General features: G+C 40.2%; 2 protein-coding genes across 15 annotated transcripts in view; both read left to right on the top strand.

The window, feature by feature from the left end:
* The window catches only part of LOC105468068 (WD repeat domain 12), a 40,045-nt gene extending 31,291 nt beyond the window's left edge, over positions 1-8,754 (top strand). The window contains exon 13 of the mRNA XM_071073221.1: positions 1,403-8,754. Within this exon, the coding sequence (XP_070929322.1) occupies positions 1,403-1,480 (78 nt within the window). The 3' untranslated portion in view covers positions 1,481-8,754. The remainder of the gene's footprint in view (positions 1-1,402) is intronic.
* Positions 8,755-9,871: 1,117 nt separating this feature from the next.
* The window catches only part of LOC105468072 (islet cell autoantigen 1 like), a 101,451-nt gene continuing 89,195 nt past the window's right edge, over positions 9,872-22,127 (top strand). For 2 of the 14 annotated variants that reach the window (XR_979274.3, XM_071073208.1), the window contains exons 1-2: positions 9,874-10,015; positions 10,179-10,333. Coding sequence is in view for 4 of the 14 variants with exons in the window: in XM_071073208.1 (XP_070929309.1) it covers positions 9,926-10,015; positions 10,179-10,333 (245 nt within the window). In the remaining 10 variants the exon portion in view is untranslated. Of the gene's footprint in view, positions 10,016-10,062; positions 10,334-10,395; positions 11,422-12,315; positions 12,386-22,127 lie in introns of those variants that run through there. The other 12 variants (XM_071073219.1, XM_071073215.1, XM_071073213.1 and 9 more) reach the window with 11 other exon arrangements.

Raw genomic sequence — 22,127 nt, 5'->3', positions numbered from 1 at the left:
AAATTTATTAGTTTCAATATATTTGATATTTATAATTCTGTATTATTTCCCTTAATGTTGTTTATAAAATCTCACCTTTCATTCAAAGAAGAAACAAATTTGTCCTTTAATAGGCCAGGCATGGTGGCTTATGCCTGTAATCCCAACACTTTGGGAGGGAAGGTGGGAGGATTCTTTGAGCCCAGGCATTCAAAACCAGCCTAGGCAACATAGTGAGATGCTGTCTCTACAAAAAATTAAAAAATTAGCTATCCATGGTAGTGTGACCTATAGTCCAGCTACTTGAGCCTGAAGCAGGAGGATCACTTGTGCCTGGGAGGTCAAGAGTGCAGTGAACTATGATCGTGCCACTGCACTCTAGCCTGGGTGAAAGAGTGATACCCTGTCTCAATAATAATACTAGGAATAGTAAATTTGAAATTTTGGAGCATTTTTTTTCCTTGTGAGTATAGTGGGGTTTTTGTTGTTGTTGTTGTGTTGTTGTTTTAAGAAACAAGGTCCTCTGTTGCCCAGGCTGAAATGTTAGTGGTGCAATCGTGACTCACTGCAGCCTCGAACTCCTGGGCTCAAGCAATCCTCCCGCCCCCATGTGTATCTTCTTATTTATTTATTTATTTTTAGAGATTGAGGCTTGAACTCCTGGGCTTAGGTGATCCTCTTGCCCTAGCCTTCTGCGTAGCTGGGACTACAGGCAGGTGCCACCACATCTGGCAAATTTTAAAATTTTTTCTAGAGACGTGGTCTCACTGTGTTCCCCACACTAGTCTTGAACTTCTGGCCTCAAGCAGTTCTCCCGCCTCAGCCTCTCAGAGTGTTAGAATTACAGGCGTGAGCCACTGTGCCTAGTCCCCATGAGTATCTTCATGAAACATTTTACATCTAAAAACTCACTATTTAAGACTAATTGGATGAAAGCGTTTACCGGTTGGAAAAATCTTACGTAAGTCTGCATTATAAAATGTGTTTAAAGAATTACAATTTAATTATTTTTATGTATATACATGTGCTTTTACTGCCTAAGAATTATTTCTAAATATAAGTTCTAGGGCTACTTGAATAATTTGTAATATGCAATTAATGTGCTGTCCTTTAAAAACTTTTAATTTAATAGGTAAAACTATATCCCTTTCAAACTTATTATATATCTTGGCAGATGCTTTATAGAAAGTGCAACAGCATATTGTGTCTCAACCAAATTTAAAAGATAGCTTTTAATGTTTTAATATACACTATTGTAGTATAGTAGTGAAACAATGTTGGTCCCTTTACTAACTCTCAATGCAAGTTAACTGCTCACCCATAATTCCTTTTGTAATGAAAATCGTTAGTATTTAATTAGGTTTAGCTATGATATGAAATAATTATATTTACTTATGTTTTCTTTTTCTCTCCTTTTACACAGCTACTTCTGAGTGGAGGAGCAGACAATAAATTGTATTCCTACAGATACTCACCTACCACTTCCCATGTGGGGGCATGAACGTGAACAATAATTTGACTCTAGAGATTATTTCTGTAAATGAAATTGGTAGAGAATCATGAAATTACATAGATGCAGATGCAGAAAGCAGCCTTTTGAAGTTTATATAATGTTTTCACCCTTCATAACAGCTAGTGTATCACTTTTTCTTATTTTGCATTTATAATAAGATAGGTTGTGTTTATAAAATATAAACTGGCATGCATTCTCTATACAAACTTGAAATTAAACTGAGTTTTACATTTCTCTTTAAAGGTATTGATTTGAATTCAGATTTGTTTTTTTATTTTTTTGTTATTTATTTTGGAGTCTTGTTCTGTCGCCGAGGCTGGAGTGCAGTGGCATAATCTCAACTCACTGCAACCTCCGCTTCCTAGGTTCAATCAATTCTCCTGTCTTAACCTCCCAAGTAGCTGGGATTACAGGCATACACCAGCATGCCCTGCTAATATTTGTATTTTTAGTAGACACGGGGTTTTGCCATATTGGGCAGGCTGGTCTTGAACTCCTGACCTCAGGTGATCTGCCCGCCTCAGCCTCCCAGAGTGCTGGTATTAGAGGCATGAGCCACTGCGCCTGGCCGAATTAAGATTTGTTTTTGAAATGCTATAAAAGGTTATATTGGAAATCCAGTAATTGTTCAGATTTTTATTTCTATTAGAGACTTAGATTTTTTTAAGTTACCTATTTTTAAAAAGCATTCAAAAAGATTAATGAAAATTGTAATAGAGAAAAAGTTAGAAACACAGTTTCCTTTTGGCAAAATAAATGTTCGAAAATTAGGCTGTGAGGGTATTTAGAACATTAAAAAAAAATGTAGGAGGGGCACGGTGGCTCCCACCTGTAATCCCAGCATACTGGGAGGCCGAGGCGGGTGGATCACATGAGGTCAGGAGTTTGAGACCACCCTGGCCAACATGTCAAAACCCTGTCTCTGCTAAAACTACAAAAATTAGCTGGGCATGGTGGCAACCGCCTGTAATCCCAGCTACTTGAGAGGCCGAGGCAGGAGAATTGCTTGAACCCGGGAGATGGAGGTTGTAGTGAGCTGAGAACGCACCACTGCACTCCATCCTGGGCGACAGAGCGAGACTCTGTCTCAACAACGACAACAACAAAATGTCGATTCGGCAGGGCACGGTGGCTCATGCGTGTAATCCCAGCACTTTGGGTGGCCAAGGCAGGTGGCTCACCTGAGGTCAGGGGTTCGAGACCTGCCTGACCAACATGGTGAAACCTTGCCTCTACTAAAAAAAAAAAAAAAAAAAAAAAATCAAAAAAAAAATCAAAAAAAAATTAGCTGGGTGTGGTGGCACACTCCTGTTGTCCCAACTACTTGGGAGGCTGAGGCAGGAGAATTGCTTGAACCTGGGAGGTGGAGGTTGCAGTGAGCCAAGATCACACCACTGTACTCCAGCCTGGGCAGCAGAACCAGACTCCATCTCAAAAAAAAAAAAAAAATGATTGCCAATTTTTGAAGAATTCATCAAGATATTTTAAGGGAGGCACTTTATATTAAATATATGTCAGATTCTTTAGAAATTGCATACAGTTGACTGGGCGTGGTGGCTTATGCCTGTAATGCCAGCACTTTGGGAAGCCAAGGCAGGCGGATTGCCTGAGCTCAGGAGTTTGAGACCAGCCTGGGCAACACGGTGAAACCTCATCTCTAATAAAATTTTAAAAGTTAGCTGGGCGTGGCGGCATGTGCCTATAGTCCCAGCTACTTGGGAAGCTGAGGCAGGCGAATTGCTTGAACCTGAGAGGCTGAGGTTGCAGTGAGCCGAGATTGTGCCACTGCATTCCAGCCTGGGCGACAGAGCAAGACTCTATCTCAAAAAAAAAAAAAAAAATGCATTGCATACAGTTTTCACTGTAACCTCCTAATCTTTCCTCATATGTAGATAAGAATAAATTCTTTAGACAAAACTTTTAATCAGTATTAGATAAACATTCTACAAATTTTATGATACCATTAGCAGTTATCTTTATGCATGTGTTACATAAAAATATTTAAAGTAAATGTATTTTTAAAATGTTATTTCCATCATTAATGGATTGATATTCCTTAAGTAGAGCATTCACAACCTTTATTAATATTTGGGAAATATGTTTGGTCTCATTATTAGATGGTATTACATCTCAGATGATGTTCCTGTTGCAGAAGTCTGTGAAACAGTATCTATACTTGGCTGCAGTTGAGAGCTAAACAGTGTGTTGAACCAGTTAGGAGTTTAATTCTCTGTAGAAAACCAGAGGCAGTCCAGGGCTGGTGCAGTTTTTGTTCCACATTGCTTAGGATCCTAGGCTCCCTCCGCCCCTGGGATATGGTCCTCATTTTCACATAGATCAAGAGCCAGAGCTCCAGTTATCATTTCTTAAAGTATATTGTAATGCCAAAAAAGTGAATACAGGTGGCCAGAAAATACATGCACAGAATCCTTGTTTTTCTCATTTTGTGCTGATTGGTATAAATTTTATTGTATTTGTAGTCTCTGGAAATCTAACTTTGAGAGGACAAAGATGAATTCTTAGTCCTGTTTTGGATGGTCTTTGAATGATCCTTAAGGGCAGTTATTTATAATGTCTTTCTTAACTCACCCAACGTGGGCTGACCAAATGTAGTCTGTATAAACTAGGTGGTTAAAGTAAAGGTAAAGAAGCTATCAGATGCAGTAGACAAAGAAAAAAACGGCATCCAGAACTGGTCCCCACCTATTCCCAGTCCTGGTTCCACAGCAAAATACATTCATAGTTCAGGCATTCTTCCTTGGGATAGATATAATGTAAGCGACCAAGTCTCTTGGACAAGGATTGTCTCTGATCAATCCCTGCCAAATTCCTTTCCTTTGTTAACTCAAGTGGTTAGATCTTACTCGCTGAACAGAAGGAATATGAGAGGTCAAAACATGCCTATTCAGTCCTCTTAAATTGCTCCACACCCTTTCCCTCAAAAGCCAAGAGACCTTTCAATGGTCCCCTTTCCTCTACCAGAACACCAGAGATGCCTGCTTTACATGGACTTACATGCTCCCAAGAACCACTTGGATAAATGAGTGGTGCTACTTTCCCATGGTTGGGGAAAAGCTAGGAACCTGAAAATGCAATGCTCGGAACCTGCTGACCAGTACTAGTTATGCTGTCTTGCCATAGTAGTGCAGTTCTTTAAAATGTTGATGCTTGCTCTCTTACCAAGCAAAGGTTGGTTTTTTTGTTTTTTTGTAGAGACAGGGTCTCATTATGTCACCCATACTGGAGTACAATGGTGTAATCTTGGCTTACTGCAACCTCCATCTTCTGGGCTCAAGCCATCCTCCCACCGCAGCCTTCCAAGTAGCTGGGACCATAACCAGCCAATGTTTAATTTTTAATTTTTTAATATTTATTTATTTATTTATTTATTTATTTTGTAGAGTTAGGGTTTCGCCATGTTGCCCATGCTGGCCTTGAACTCCTGGGCTCAAGCAGTCTGCCCGCCTGAACCTCCCAAAATGCTGAGATTACAGGCATGAGCCACCGCACCCAGACCAAATAAAGTTTTAAGAAATTCCTTGGCCAGGCATGGTGGCTCAGGCTTTTGTAGAAAAACATAGCTTTCCTGTGAGAAGATAATCAATATTTTCTTTTCTTTTCCTTTGAATTTGGAATTGCCATTTTGGAACTGTTGTCAACAATGCATAATAATATATCAGAATGCTTCCTAGTATAATATTATTGGAGAAAGAACAAACAAAAGTTTAAATTGATATAAAATGCACATAATTGAACAAACAACCCTGCAAAAAAAAAAAAAACCATCTGGGAATTTCTGATAATAACATTGAAATCTGTTCACACAGTCTAAAATTCTTTTGATGTATCATAGTTTTGAAAAAAGGTAACAGTTTATTATATATAACAAATATAAGGAAAATATTAAATTTTTTGAAAGATACTAGTTTTTATTTTTGTTCATTTTTTAGAGATAGGGTCTCACTATGTTGCCCAAGCTAGAGTGCAGTGGCCTGATTATAGCTCACTGCAGCCTCAAACTCCTGGACTCAAGGGATCTCCCACGTCTTCCTCCTAACTAGGACCACAGGCGCATGTCACCACATCTGGCTGATTTTAAAATTTTTTGTGAAGACGGTCTCGCTGTGTTGCCCAGGCTGGTCAAGAACTCTTGGCCTCAGGCAGTCTTCGTGCCTCAGCCTCCTTAAGTGCTGGGATTATAGGCAAGTCACTGTGCCTGGCCAAAAATACTAATTTTTAATAGATACTATTATGACTCCTATTCTTAAAGGAAAAAATAGGACATTTTAAGACTCTATGCAAGGGATATTCAATTAGTATATTTTTTATTTAAAAAGCCACTACTTAGAATCAGATTTCATTAGGCAAATGAAATCCAGATATTACTAGCCAGAAACTATCAGGTGTAGAAACAGCAGGAACATTTTAGTCACTTCATTGTTGACATTTTTGACTATCATAGATTAAGTATCAAACACAATAATGGTATTTTGTTATATGAACCAAATATATCTCTTTTTATGAGACATAGTCTAGCTCTCCCATCCAGGCTCAACTCCTGGGTTCAAGGGATCGTCCTGCCCCAGCTTCCTGAGTATGTACCTGGGAGTACAAGTGCATGCCACCACACCCAGCTAATTTTTTTTGTTTTTGTGGAGATGGGGTCTTGCTATGTTGCCCAGGCTGGACTCCAACTCCTGACCTCAAGCAATCATCTCATCTTGACTTCCCAAAGTGCTAGGATTACAGGCATGAGCTACTGCATCCAACCTGAACCAAATTTATCTTATAACTTAGAAGAGAAACATTTTTGGCTTGTTGGTTTTATAGAATTAAACCTAATTTTTGTTCTAATAGCAGTTCCATTGATTTGCAGATTTAAGGTAGTAAATTATTTTCTTGCAGTGTCTATAAAAGTAAATGAAATTATGTCCTATCATAAAAATCCTCTATAGATAATAAATTATTTACATTTTATAGGAGAGAAAAATACATGTTAAAGTTTTTGAACAGACACACAGGCAGAAAATAAATGGCAGTGGATTTGAACTTGGACTTATTTTGGACAAGCTGTTAACTGGTATATATTTTGTCAATCTTATGTCATGCACAAGAATGATATTTTTATAAATGGAAAGAGTGAGTGTGGAAGTGTCTTCATTTACCTAACAGGTTATATGTGGTTGGGCGCCGTGACTCATGCCTGTAATCCCAACACTTTGGGAGGCTGAGGCGGGCAGATCACCTGAGGTCAGGAGTTCAAGAATAGCCTGACCAACATGGAGAAACCCCATCTCCACTAAAAATACAAAATTAGCCAGGCGTGGTGGCGCATACCTGTAATCCCAGCTACTTGGGAGACTGAGGCAGAAGAATTGCTTGAACCCGGGAGGCGGAGGTTGTGGTGAGCCAAAATGGCGCATTGTACTCCAGCCTGGGTAACAAGAGCGAAACTCCATCTCAAAAAAAAAAAAAAAAAAAAAAAAAGTAAATTTAAGTGACATTAATGGGTACTAAATTACCATAATATGTTCAGCTTTGCATTTTTTTGCCTTTAAAATTAATTTCAATTTTAGTGTACCACTAAATGTATCATTGTAATAGTATATAAATGTATACTTTAAAGATCAATTTCTGTATATTCTAAATAGGAATTGTATATAAGCAAAAACGAATTCTAGAAATTATCCAATTATGTCATTCATGTTATTTAAAGGGAAACCACAATCCAGACAGGTTAAGTACCTAGTGTGAAGGTATGTATCCAATTAATGGAGCTGGGCGACATACATCTGAGTAATAAAGACTACAGAGAAATTATCTGGTTAGGTACAATCTGATACAAAGTTTAGAAACATGTCAAACAATTCTATGTAGTCAGTGAAAGTGTAATAACGTGCCTGAGACATACCAGATCAAGTTCAATGGTTGTTTCAGGGGGAGGAAATAATTTTTAAAACGATGTCTATAACATTTCACATTTAAAATCATCTTAATAAGTCTAATTCTAGAATTGTGTCTAATTCTAATACTGTGCCTAGCTTTACTTGAATAAACAGAAATGTAGTAGGGAAGAGACAGCATGTTTAGCTTGCAGTATCTAAGTAATTACTTGTGTAGGTATCTGGGAAGATAGCTCTCCATAGCCCCACTGTCACTGACCTGTAATGCTTGTCCTGACGTCTTCGGTAAAATTCAACAGGTTACAAAGAAACTGGTGCAATGCCTTGAAGAAATAGAGTTTTTTGTATGATGTCAGATTCAATACACCTCTAATCCTTAGTAAAACAGTACAAAACAGTAGAATAATTTTTAGTGTTTTCTAACGTCAACCGAGGTTTTATTTGGGAGATTAACCAGAGGTTTGCAGAAAAATAAAAGTGAAGACTATTAGTCTTTAAAGAAACTAAGACTCTAGGTTTGGATCCCATTTGTGGAGCCCCACATTCCAAGTCATCTAATGTTCTTGTCTAGTTAGCTTGTAAAAGTCTACCATGGAGGAAAACCCTTTTTTTTCTTAGTATAAATGTATTATATGTTGATAGAAAGTTAAATAAAAGTTCAATAAATGTGCTTCTAAGTGAAATTTAAAAGTATGTTAAAGGTGTTAAATTATTTCACTTTCTAAAGAGGTTTTATGCAACACTAAAATGTAATGACTGAGCTGCCTCCTTTTGTTAAGGGACTAGTGCAAGTAAGAGTCTCACTCTGTCGCCCAGGCTGGAGTGTAGTGGCGCAATCTCGGCTCACAACTTCCGCCTCCTGGGTTCAAGCAATTCTCGTGCCTCAGCCTCCCAGCTGGGATTACAGGTGCATGCCATTACATGGGGCTAATTTTTGAATTTTTAGTAGAAACAGGGTTTCACCATGTTGGCCAGGCGGTTCTCAAACTCCTGACCACAAGTGCTCCGCTCGCCTCAGTCTCCCAAAGTGCTAGGATTATAGGCGTGAACTACCACACTCATCCTAGTGCAAGCCATGTAAACATTTTATCCAACAGCTAAAGGAAGATTAATTCATTCCACGGGCATTTATGAAATATGAGAGACTTGACTTCTGTCCGGGTGAAGCATCAGCAGCTAGCTCTACATTATTTTCTGATACTATTCCTACACTGTGCCACCTTTCCTTAGTGACTTGTGAAGAAAAAGTGATTATATGTAAATACTACACTTCATTGATGGCTTGGAGATACTGTGTATCTTTCTGTAATTTTACCCAGTTAAGTGAATAAAAGCAACAGGCCCGGCCGGTAGCCACTATTCTGACTTCCTGGTGTCGTCTTTGGAGGACTTTAGTTGGCCTCAGATTGAGCTGAAGAAGATATTAGTTTACTGTTCTCTTGACTTAAAACTTCATCTTGTTGGAACAAACATTTTCTAAAATACCCCAAGAACTTTACCGTGGGGCATAGTAACATTTGAAAGTCATTTCGCTTGCAATGTTATTTATTCCTTGGTGAGAAAGATAATCTGGTCTTTTCAGATATTTTATAATGTATCCTTCAGTTTTGAATTAGCTATCTTTATTTCAGTTCGTTCATTGATGGACTCAACATTCATTCAGGACCTAGTTTGTATTAGGCACTCTGCTAGGTGCTAAGGCTGCAGAAATGCATAAGGGTGGACAGCAGCTTTGAAGCAGCTCAGCACCTAATGGGGAAGACAGGCAGGTAGATCATTACAGCCCGAGAGCGGTATACCCCTTAGGAGAAATGCGACATTTAGTAAGATTCAGGAAAGCCATCCCAAGGAAATACGTCAATCACTCATGTTTGCCAAACGCTAATTTTTACCCTTCTGAGGAAAGCTGTAGACTCTTTCCTCAAAAAAACAAAATTTTGCACATGATTTCAGGTATTTGCCTATTCCTTGGAAATCCAAATATCTCAGGGTAAAACTCTAAAGACATTTAATGTTTTCAGTCCAAATTAACCCTCTATAACTTGCCACTTTTCCTGTTTTAAAAGTATACTTTCCAGGTTGAGTATTTTGTACAGTTAATATTCTAGAACCTGACCCTATCTTTGTCATCATACAGACTTTAGTTATCACCTCGAGTGTTAACCTTTTCATTCTTTGCTAGCCTATGTGTCACAGTTGTAATTAATAATTCATATGCTGCTGTTTTAGGAAAGTTTTGGAGTCACCTTTAAAAAGAATGCAGTTTGATTATCTCCTACTAGTAGTAAATAGTTTTGCTTCCTTTTTGTTTTTTTCCTGAGACTTTCAGGATCCGGTTTTACCTTTTACTCTTGAAGATTCATCACAAACATTATGGATACGGATATATACATTTGAGATTGGTTATGAACGGTTGTTAAGACCTCTTTAAATCTTTAACACGGGAGTTAGATGCTGAGGAGCCGCCCCACAAGGCCTGGCAGGTCCGGGGGTGGGGGTGCTCGGAGGGAGCCCAGAGGGCCCCGGGCCAATGCCTTCCACTTCCCTACGCCTCAGAGAGCTCACACTCAGCTCCTCGGATGTTCTGACCGGCTTGGTGTTTGTCATCTCACTTTATGAAGTAAGGAGGAAATCGGGAAAGGAGGGATAGAGAGGGTCCCCGAGTTCATTCAAGAGCAGACCGAGAGATGCGCCGGTCCCCGTCGGGCCGGTGGCGGGGTCAGGCCGGCGCCCGAGTGGGGCGGACGCCAGGCCGTGCGGTTTAAATCTCCCGCCTCCCGCAGCGGGAGCCTGACACCTCCACGCACTGGTGCGGAGGGGCACTGGCTGCCAGAGGGCCCGGAGTCGGCGCGGGGCTCGCGGGCGGTGGCCGGAGCGCGTGCCGGGACGGATCTCCGCGCGGCCGAACGCGACCCGACGCGGCGGAGGAGCGGCGCCGGTAAGCGTCTGCGGCCTCCCGTTCCCCCCACTTCCCCCTCAGGCGGCGGTCAGGCCCGGAGGCCAAATCCTGGGTTCCCATGGCGACGCCGGGCGGCAGGGGCGCGGCGGGAGGCTCCGACCACTCGCGCGCGCGCGCGGCTTCTCGGGTCCTTGCTGGCCTCCTTGGTTCTCTCGGGGACCCCGGCCGCTGCCTGCGGCCTTCTACCAGGCGAGGCCCTGCTCGGGGTTCTTCCGGCCTCCCACCAGGCAAAACCCTCAAGGAGCGGTTTCTGGCGTGACTGGGTCCCTGCGGCCGAAGGGCGCCTCCCGGCCACGCTCGCTGTAGTGAAGGAGCGCGGCAGCCCGGGGCTCATTTGGGTGATTTCCCTCGGCGGTGGAGGTCGCTCCTAGTAGAGGCGGCGGCCAATCACCCAAACAGCCCTCAGGTGCCTCCCTGCTGGCCTCTTTTTCACGTGGTGCTTATTTTTATTTCGCTATTATTTTGTAATGGGAATATCTTCTTTAGAAACTAATTGGCAACCGATGGAGAAAAACAAAACATAGTAAATGTGCGGTTTGGGTTGAACTGCAGAATGCACGGGCCCACGAGGGGCTCCGCGCACAGATCCTGTTCCCCAGGCCTTGAACCCGGCCCCACGGCACAGATCTGGCTCCTGGAAACGCGGGTCAGCTGGTCAGGTGCCCAGGTGATGTCAGTGGTCAGATACCTGATGCTCTAAGGAAGACGGAGAGGGGAAAGCCGGGAGTCCATCCTGGCAACTCACCCGCGGTGCTGGGGCGTTGCCAGTAGAGGGGGTGGAATCAGTTTTTGTGTAATAGATGATCTTGATGCACACAGCATAAAGGCTGTTATAAACTATGGGTCTCTGTAAAATAGATTGTTGGGAAGATAACATTTTTCCATGGTTTTAATTTTTCCCAAAAGTATTTATGTATTGATTTATTTGGTTCTGACTCAGGCAACGTACTGTAAGATGGTATTACTTTAATCATCTTCACATCAGTATTTATGGAATAGCCACAGGTGCCTCAACCTTTAGTAGGAGTTAATTATACATTTTCTGGCCGAGTAAACATCTCCGAATGGTATGTATGTGTTTTTATATGACCAAAATTTTAAATCGTTTAGTATTTATCTGTGCCTATCATACCCAGTATTCTTTGAAATCTCTATTTAATAGTGAAAATGATTGTTTTTCTAGTCATTGAAACAGCTATGTGGAAGGCAGTGTTCTAATTACCAGTTTAATTTTAGAGTTAGAAGGGTGCTCAGAGATCAGCCAGTTCAACGAGGAAAAACTGCAAATATGAGACTGGTGGAAAAAGTAGGATGCCGTATTTTTTATTATAAATATCATAAAAAATATAAAACAAAGTTTATACCAGTTACGGAACTAGGACCAGATATCAAAATATTAGATATAAAATGGATAATATACTGTCTTGTTCTACTATACTGCCAAACTTTGTGATTTAATTGTGTTATCCTATATTTACATTTTTTCTTTTATACTTTAGCTTTTTCAGTACTCACTGTGCTTCCTTTAAAATTTTATCCTTTTTACATTCTTTAACAACAACAGATGGGATATGTGAAAGAGTTTTAAATATATCTGTAACTGGAAAGATTTCCTTGTTCGAAGTAGATTTTCTTATTTAATAATATTCTTATTGCCCTGTTCCATTTTGTCTGTTTTTCATTCATCCCTTAAGTTTTGTGTTTTTTTTTTGTTTTTTTTTTTTTTGAAATCAAAATTTTCAAACTTGTGCTTGGATCCAGTATTCACCATTAAAAGTTAGTCACCTTCTATGTATCTCATTGTTATTTTGCCATTATTGACTCACTTGCATAAAACACTAGGGTTTTTAAATTCCTTTGTTAATTTAGTTGAGATAAAAAATAGACTAAAGTAACACGATATCTATATTTACAGCAGCTGACATTAACAACTGTTAACATTTTGTTGTATTTATTTCTAGTATTTTTTTAGATAAGGAAATAAAATATTTCCAATAAAGTTGAAGTCTCATCCCACCCATCCATAACCAGGTACTTAACATCATGAGTTGATATCTGTGTTTGTATTTTTTAAATTATATTTTATATGTGTCTATTATTGCATGTGTTTTTAAATTTTAAATAAGTTACATCATATTGCATATAGCCTGCACTTGTGTTTTTCACTCAGTATTATTTTATTTTGGTTTTTTGAGACGGAGCCTCGCTCTGTCGTCCAGGCTGGAGTGCAGTGGCCGGATCTCAGCTCACTGCAAGCTCCGCCTCCCGGGTTCACGCCATTCTCCTGCCTCAGCCTCCCAAGTAGCTGGGACTACAGGCTCCTGCCACCACGCCTGGCTAATTGTTTGTATTTTTAATAGAGACCGGGTTTCACCGTGCCAGCCGGAATGGTCTTGATCTCCTGACCTCGTGATCTACCCGCCTCTGCCTTCCACAGTACTGGGATTACGGGTGTGAGCCACCACGCCTGGCCTCACTCTATTATTTTAAAAATTGATTTGGATTGATATTGATAGTTCTAGCCACTAACATATTTGTTTTAAATGTTTGTTGTTGTTGTTGTTGTTGTTGTTTTGAGACGGAGTCTCGCTCTGTCACCCAGGCTGGAGTGCAGTGGCGCCATCTCTGCTCACTGTAACCTCCGCCTCCTGGGTTCAAGCAATTCTCCTGTCTCAGTCTCCCGAGTAGCTGGGACTACAAGCACATGCCACCACACCCAGCTAATTTTCTTATTTTTAGTAGAGATGGGGGTTTTACCATATTATTCAGGCTGGTCTCAAACTCCTGGATTTAGGTGATCCACCCACCTCAGCCTCCCAAAGTGCTGGGATTACAGGCGTGAGCCACCGCGCCCAGCCTTAATTATTTATATAGTATTCTGTCTTATGAATATACTACATTTTTATCTGTATAGCTTTTTATTAATATACTTAGATTGTTTCTAGTTTTTTATTACAATGCTAAAACAAGTAGACGTTCATTTGGTAAATATTTACTGAGTATCTACTATGTGTCTTGCACTATTTGCTCACAAACAGATGAAAATCTCTGCCCACACAAAAGCTTTAAATACCTAGTGGTGGAATTGCTAGGTCATGAAGTAGGAGCATGTTTAGTTTTATGAGAAACTGCCAGACCATTTTCCAAAATGGTTATACCGTCTAATGCTTTCATTGGCAATATGTGAGTTCCAGTTACTCACATTCTCACCAGTTTTGGTGTTGTCAGTCTTTGTCATTTAAGGTATTATCGTGGATGTATATTGGTGTATCATCATGAGTTGAGAATTCATTCCTGCTCTTGCTTTTATCAAAAGTTTTTTTGTTTTTGAGGGGAAATTCACATAACATACAATTAGCCTTTTTTTTTCTTTTTTACTTTGACTAAACAAACCCAAACAACTGTTTTGAAGTGTACAGTTCAGTGATATTTATTGTTTTCACAATGTTGTGAGATCACCAGCTCTCTCTAGTTTGAAAACTTTTTCATCACCCCATAAAGACACCCCTTACTCATTAATTACTTGATTTGTAGTTTTTTTGTTGCTGAGTGGTATTCCATTGCACATTATTACTATAATTTGTTTGTTCACCTGTTAATAGGTATTCTAATTTTTGGCTATTTTGAATAAAGCTACCAAGAACATTTACAGGTCTTTGGGCATATTATTCATTTATCTTGGGTAAATAAGAATATAATTGCTGGATTGTGTGTGTTTCAATTTTTTCTGAAGTGGTTATACCCATTTTATATTCCCACAACCAATGTATGAAGGTTCCAGTTGTTCCTCATTGTTGCCAGCACTTTGAATTGACAGATTGGTTGTTAAGCAAGATCAAATGGGGGTGTGCTGATACCTCTTTGTGGTTTTAATTTTTGTTTCCCTGATGAATAATGTTGTTGAATATATTTTTATATGCTTAATGGCCATTAGTATATAGTTGTACACTGCATAAAGGTGTTTTGGTCAATGATGGACCACAGATACGATAGTAGTCACATAAGATTGTAATAGCGTATTTTTATTGTACCATTTCAGTGTTTAGACATGTTTAGATACACAAATACTTACCATCATTGTGTTGCAGTTGCCTACAGTATTCAGTATGTAACATGCTGTACAGGTTTGTAGCCTGGGAGCAATAGCCCCTAGGTATGTGGTAGGCTTATAACATTTGGTTTGTATAAGTACATTCTGTGATGTTCTCACAGTGATGAAATCACCTAATGACACATTTCTCAGAACATATTCCCACAGTTAATGCATGACTGCATGTGAATATCTTTTGTTAGTTTGCTCAAATAATTTATCTGTTAAAATGAGATTTTCTTATTACTCAGTTGTAATTATTCTTCATATATTCAGAACACAGGTCTGTTCATATGTGTGTGTGTATGTATGAAAAGTTTCCTCCAAATTTTCATTTTCTGAATTGTGTTTTTCAAATAACAATTTTAAATTTTGGTGATAATCCAACTTCTTGATTTTTTTGTCTTTTATAATTAATGTTTTAAATAGTCTAAGAAATCATTGTCTGCCCCAAGGTTGCAAAGATTTTTTCTTCTGGGAGTTTTACAGTTTTTTGAGATGGAATCTCATGCTCTTGCCCAGGCTGGAGTGCAGTGGCAGGATCTCAGCTCACTGCAACCTACGCCTCCCAGGTTCAAGTGATTCTCCTGCCACAGCCTCCTGAATAGCTGGGACTACAGGCACCTGCTACCTTGCCCAGCTAATTTTTTGTATTTTTAGTAGAGACAGAGTTTCACCATATTGGCCAGACTGGTCTCGAACTCCTAACCTTGTGATTCGCCCGCCTCGGCTTCCCAAAGTGCTGGGATTACAAGCGTGAGCCACTGCGCCTAGCCAGGAATTTTACAGTTTTTAAATTTTACATTTAAGTCTGTTACACATTTTGAATTACTCTTTGTAAATGATGTTAGTTAAGAATTGGGGAGCAATTCTTTTGACATGTGGATATCTGGTTGTCCTTGTATTGTCTGTTAAAAGTCAAACCTTTCCACCAGTGAATTGCTTTGGCACCTCTGTTAGTCCATTTTGGGTTACTATAAAGGAATACCTGAGACTGCGTAATTTATAAAGAAAAGCAGTTTATTTGGCTCACAGTTCTGCAGGCTGTACAAGAAGCATGGTGCAGCACCTGCATCTGATGAGGGCCTCAGGCTTCTTCCACTCATGGAGGAAGGTGAAGGGGGAGCAGGTGTCGCATGGTGAGAGAGGGAAGGGTGTCACACCCTGTTAAATAGCCAGCTCTCACATGAACTTACAGAGTAAGAACTCACTCATCACCAAGCCATTGATGAGGAATCCACCCCCATGACTTCCCAGAAGGCCCAACCTCCAATATTAGGGATCACATATCAACATGAAATTTTTAGGGGACAAACATCCAAACTATATCAGTGCCCTTGTCAGAAATCATTTGGTTGTATATTTGTGGATGTATTTCTGTGTGTTCTCTAATTTTTCTCAGCAATGTGCTATAGTTTTTAATAGCACTGTGGTATGTATTTCACTGAATTTGCTGCTAAATATTTCATAGCTTTGGATGTTATTAAAAATGAGAGTGGATTTTAAATTTCACTTTCTAGGCTGGGTGTGGTGGCTCACACCTATAATCCTAGCACTTTGGAAGTCTAGAGGGGAATCACTTGAGGCCAGGAGTTTGACACCAGCCTGGGCAACATAGGGAGACTCCATCTCTACCAAAAAAAAAAAAAAATCGCTTCCTAATTGTTTGCTACTAATATATAGAAATGTGATACATTTGTTTTACATTGATTCACTAATTGCTGAATTTGCTCAGATCTGTTGCATTAGATCTAGTAGATTTTTAAAAGATTCTTTAGGATTTTTTGCATACATAATCATGACACCTGTGAATAAAGACATCTTTGCCTTTTCCTTTCAAATGTGGAAGGGGTGTGAGCAGTCATCTTTGCCTCTTACCCAATATTAAAGGAAAAATATTCACTATTTCACAGTTAAGTATGATGTTAGCTGTGTGGGGTTTTTTGTTGTTGTTTTCTTTTTTTTTCTTTCTTTTTTTGGCAGGGTGATAGAGTCTTGCTCTGTCACCCAGGCTAGAGTGCAGTGGCACGATCTCGGCTCACTACAACCTCTGCCTCTCAGGTTCAAGCAATTCCCCTGCCTCAGCCACCCAAGTCGCTGGGACTATGGGTGTGCAGCACTATGCCCAGCTAATTTTTGTATGTTTAGTGGACACAGGGTTTCACCATGTTGGCCAGGCTGGTCTCGACTTTCTGACCTCACATTTTCTGCCCACCTTGGCCTCCCAAAGTGCTGGGATTACAAATGTGAGCCACCTTACCCGGCCAGAGTTTTCTTTTTCTTAAATCATGAGTGAGTGATACATTTTTTCATTTTTTTCCTACGTCTATTGAAATGGTGATACTTCTCCTTTAATCTCTTAATTTAATGAATTATATAGACTGATTTTCTTTTTTTTTTTTTTTTCGAGATGGACTCTTGCTCCTTCACCCAGGCTGGAGTTCTGTGGTGCCATCTCAGCTCACTGCAGTCTCCACCTACCAGGATCAAGCAGTCCTCCCACCTCAGCCTCCCAAGTAGCTGGGACTACAATTGTGTGCCACCACACCCAGCTAATTTATTTTTATTTTTATTTTGAGACAGTCTTGCTCCTGTCCCCCAGGCTGGAGTGCAGTGGTGCACTCTTGTCTCACTGCAACCACCACCTCCTGGGTTCAAGCGGTTCTTCTGCCTCAGCCTCCCGAGTAGCTGGGATTATGGGAGTGCACCACCATGCCTGGCTAATTTTTGTATTTTTAGTAGAGACGAGGTTTCACCATGTTGGCCAGGCTGGTCTTGAACCCCTGACCTCAAGTGATCCGCCTGCCCTGGCCTTCCAGAGTGCTGGGATTACAGACGTGAGCCACCATGCCCCGCCAAAGAGAAGATTTTTTTTTTTTTTTTTTTAAACACAGAGTCTCACCCTGTTGCCCAGGCTGAAGTGCAGTGGTGTGATCTCGGCTCACTGCAACCTACACCTCCCAGATTCAAGCAGTTCTCCTGCCTCAGCCTTCTGAGTAGCTGGGATTACAGGCACAGGCCACAACACTCAGCTGATTTTTATATTTTTTAGTAGAGGTGGGGTTTCTCTATGTTGGCCAGGCTGATCTCCAACTCCTGACCTCAGGTGATGCACCTGCCTCAGCCTCCTGAAGTGCTGGGATTACAGGCATGAGCCACTGTGCCCAGCCACACCTGGCTAATTTTGGTATTTTTAGTAGAGACGGAATTTCACCATGTTGGCCAGGCTCGTCTGGAACTCCTGATCTCAGGTGATCCACCCATATCAGCCTCCCAAAGTGCTGAGATTACCAGTGTGAGCCACCGCACCTGGGCCATAGACTGATTTTGAAATGGTAAGCAAATCTTGCATCCCTTGCATCAATTCCACCTAGTTAGTCATGTTTTATCCATGCCTATATATATATACACACATACATACACACCTATTACTCTATTAGATTTGTTAGGATTTTGTGAAGGGGTTTTCATTCATATTTAATAAAAATATTGGTCTATAATAATCTTTTCTTGTAATGTCTGGTTTTGAGGGCAAAGTTATGCTGGCTCATAAAATGAGTTGGGAACTATTCTTTCCTCTTCTACTCTATGAAAGAGTAAGTTTGGTTATGTCCTAAATGTTTGATCGAATTCACCAGTGAAGCTATATGGTCCTGAAAGGGTTTTGTTTTGTTTTGTTTTGTTTTCATGGGATTTAAAAAATTATTGATTCACTTTTTAAAATGAGTGTAAGATAATATGGATGCTTTCTTTCTTTCTTGTGTTAGTTTTTGGTATGTTGCATTTTTCAAGGAATTTGTTCATTTAACTTAATTTGTACAATCTTTTGGTGTAAAGTTGTTAAAAACATACCTTTATTAATCTTTTAATGTCTGTAGGATCTATAGTGACGTTCCTTCTTTTATTCCTAATATTGCTCATTTATGTTTTTCTTTCTTTGTTTATAAGTCTTACTAGAAGCTTTTTAAATTTAATAATTTTTTCATATCAACCCATTTTTAACTTTAATTTTCTTATTTGTCCATTTTCTATTTACTGACTTATTTTTATCGTTTCTTCTACTTGGGGTTTAATTTGCTCCTCTTTTTCTAACTTCTTAAGGTGGAAGCATAGATAATTGATTTTATACCTTTTTTTCTTTTTTTATTGAGATGGAGTCTCACTCTGTCACCCAGGCTGGAGTGCAATGGCATGTTCTCGGCTCACTGTAACCTCCGTCTCCTGGGTTCAACTAATTCTCCTGCCTCAGCCTCCCAAGTAGCTGGGATTACAGGTGCTCGCCACCACACCCAGCTAATTTTTGTATTTTTAGTAGAGGTGGGGTTTCACCATGTTGGCCAGGCTGGTCTCAAACTCCTGACCTCAAGTGATCTGCCTGCCTCTGCCTCCCAAAGTGTTGGGATTACAGGTCTGAGCGACCGCACCAGCCCTTTTTTTCCAATGTAGGTATTTAAAGCTGTGAGCTTTTCTCTAATCATGCTTTAGTTGCATTCCACAGCTTTTGATATGTTTTTATTATCATTGAGTTTAAAGTATTTTAAAATTCCTCTCTGTTTCTTTGACCCTTTATTTGTTTGTTTATATTTATTCTTTTTTTTTTTTTTTTTTTTTTGAGATGAAGTCTCACTCTTGTCGCCTAGGCTTGACTCACTGCAACCTCCACCTCTCCAGTTCAAGAGATTCTCCTGACTCAGCCTCCTGAGTAGCTGGGATTACAGGCACCTGCCATCACGCCTGGCAAATTTTTGTATTTTTAGTAGAGATGGGATTTCACCATGTTGACCAGGCTGGTCTCGAACTCCTGACCTCAGGCGATCCACCTGCCTCAGCCTCCCAAAGTGCTGGGATTGCAGGCATGAGCCACCACGCCCAGCCTGTTTATTTAGATATATGTTATTTCCAAATATTTGGGAATTTTCTAGATATCCAATTGCTATTGATTTCTGTTTAAAACTTTTTACTTTTTTTATAGAGACAGAGTCTTGCTCTGTCACCTAGCCTGGAGTGCAGTGGTGTGATCATTGCTCACTCCCTGCAGGCTCAAACTTCCTGGGCTCAAGCGATCCTCCCACCTCAGCCTCCAAAGTCACTGACACTACAGGCATGTGCCACCACTTCTGGCTTTTTTCTTTTTCTTTTTTTCTTTCTTTCTTTTTTTTTTTTTTTTTGTAGAAATAGAGTCTTACTATGTTGCTTAGACAGGTTTCAAACTCCTGGCCTCAAGCAATCTTGCTTCACCCTCCTAAGTCACTGGGATTACAAATGGGAGCTACAACACTTGGTTTCTATTGATTTCTAAAGTAATAGTATTATAGTCTAAGAATGTTATCTGTGTTATTTTAATACTTTTATTTTTCTGCCTAGCATATGGTCTGTTTTGGTGAATCTTCCAGTTACCCTTAGGGAAAAATAATGTATTCTGCTCTTGGTGGGTGGACTGGCGTATAAATGTCAGTTAGGCCAAGTTGGTTAAAAGTGTTTCTCAAAAAAAAAAAAAAAAAAAAAAATGGGGGGGATTGTTTAAAACTTTTATGGTTTCACTTTTTTTTTTCTTTTGAGATGGAATCTCACTTTGTCGCCCAGGCTGGAGTACAGTAGCATGATCTCGGCTTACTCAACCTCCGCCTCCTGGGTTCAAGCAATTCTCCTGTCTCAGCCTCCCGAATAACTGGGATTACAGGTGTGTGCTACCACACCCAGCTAATTTTTGGGTTTTTAGTAGAGATGAGGGTTCACCAGGTTGGCCAGGCTGGTCTCGAACTCGTAACCTCAAGTGATCCATCCACCTCAGCCTCCCAAAGTTCTGGGATTACAGGTGTGAGCCATTGCACCTGGCCTTCACTTTTTAAAAAAATGTCTACTTATGTCAGTTACTATTCTGGGGGCAGTGTTAAGTCCCTCGTTGTGATTGTAAATTTGACAGTTTCTCCTTTTAGTTCTGTCAGGTTATTTTTTTTTTCTTTGTATTTGAGAGCTTTATCATTTAGTAATATCCACAGTTAAGAGTGCTATGTCTTTTTTTTTTTTTTTTTTAGATAGTCTCGCCCTGTACCCAGGCTTGAGTGCAGTGACGCAGTCTTGGCTCACTGCAACCTCTACCTCCCAGGTTCAAGCGATTCTCCTGCCTCAGCCTCCTTAGTAGCTGGGTCTACAGGTGTGAGCCACCACTCCCGGCTAATTTTTGTATTTATTTTATTATTTTATTTTATTTTATTTTGAAATGGAGTCTCGCCCTGTCCCCCAGGCTGGAGTGCAATGGTGCAATCTTGGCTCCCTGCAACCTCCACCTCCTGGGTTCCAGTTCTCCTCAGCCTCCCAGGTAGCTGGGATTACAGGTGCCCGCCACCACACCCAGCTCATTTTTGCATTTTTAGTGGAGACGGAGTTTCACCATGTTGGTCAGGCTGGTCTTGAACTCCTTACCTCAGGTGATCCACCTACCTCAGCCTCCTAAAGTGCTGGGATTACAGACGTGAGTCACTGTGCCCGGCCTGCTATGTCTTCTTGATAAATTGACCCTCTTATTATTAAATGTCCATCTTATCCCTAGAAGTATTATTTATATTGAAACCTGTTTTGTCAGACATTAATATATACTTAATGTTTATGCAGTATATCTTTATGCTTTTCCTTTTAACTTCTCTGTGTATTTGCGTTTAAAATATGTTTCTTTTTTTTTTTTTTTTCTTTTTTTTGAGACACAGTCTTGCTCTGTTGCCCAGGCTAGAGTGCAGTGGCATGATCTTGGCACACTGTAACCTCCGCCTCCCGGATTCAAGCAGTTCTCCTGTCTCAGCCTCCCAAGTAGCTGGAATTACAGGCATGAGTCACCACATTCGACTAATTTTTGTATTTTTAGGAGAGACAGGGTTTCACCATGTTGGCCAGGCTGGTCTCGAACTCTTGACCTCATGTTCCGCCTGCCTCGGCCTCCCAAAGTGCTGGGATTACAGGCGTGAGCCACCATGCCCAGCCTAAAGTATGTTTCTTTTAAATTACATGTATTTGGGTTATACTTGTCTATCCTGTATTACAATCTCTGCTTTTTAATGGTGTTATATAGTCCATTTATATTTAATGTCATTTTTAATGTGTTTAGATTAACTGTATTGGTGTTCCTTTTCTATTTTCCCATGTAGTATTATTATTATTTTTGAGACAGAGTCTCACTCTGTGGCCCAGGCTGGAGTGCAGTGCCATAATCATAGTTTACTGTAACCTTGAACTCCTGGGCTCAAGCAATCTTCCCCACTCAGCCTCCTGAGTAGCTAGGACTACAGGTGTGTGCCACCACACCCAGCAAATTTAAAAAAAGAATTTTTTTAGAGGCAAGGTCTCACTATGTTGCCCAGACTGGTCTTGACCTCAAGTGATCCTCTTGCCATGGTCTCCCAATGTACTGGGCATGAGCCACTGCACCCAGACAAAAATGTTCTTAATGCCTGTGAATTCAATAAATTTAAGAAAATTCCCTTAATTTTAAAGGGTCTTGGCTACTTCCTTTATGAAACTGGAATAATATAACCTGCCACTTTTAGCTTTCTGGGGATATTATGAAGACCAAATGAGATAAAATGTGTTTAAAAAGTTTTCAGTGTTCTAAAGGTATAATGATTATTATTTTAGTAAGCAGCAGTACTAACATTATCAGGAACTTTAAAATATCTTAAACTCTAAGAAAAG

The sequence above is a fragment of the Macaca nemestrina genome, chromosome 11 (assembly GCF_043159975.1).
Source record: "Macaca nemestrina isolate mMacNem1 chromosome 11, mMacNem.hap1, whole genome shotgun sequence".
Classification (NCBI taxonomy): domain Eukaryota; kingdom Metazoa; phylum Chordata; class Mammalia; order Primates; family Cercopithecidae; genus Macaca; species Macaca nemestrina.
The sequence above is the reverse complement of the archived record's forward strand: the minus strand, read 5'-3'. Positions and strand labels throughout refer to the sequence as shown.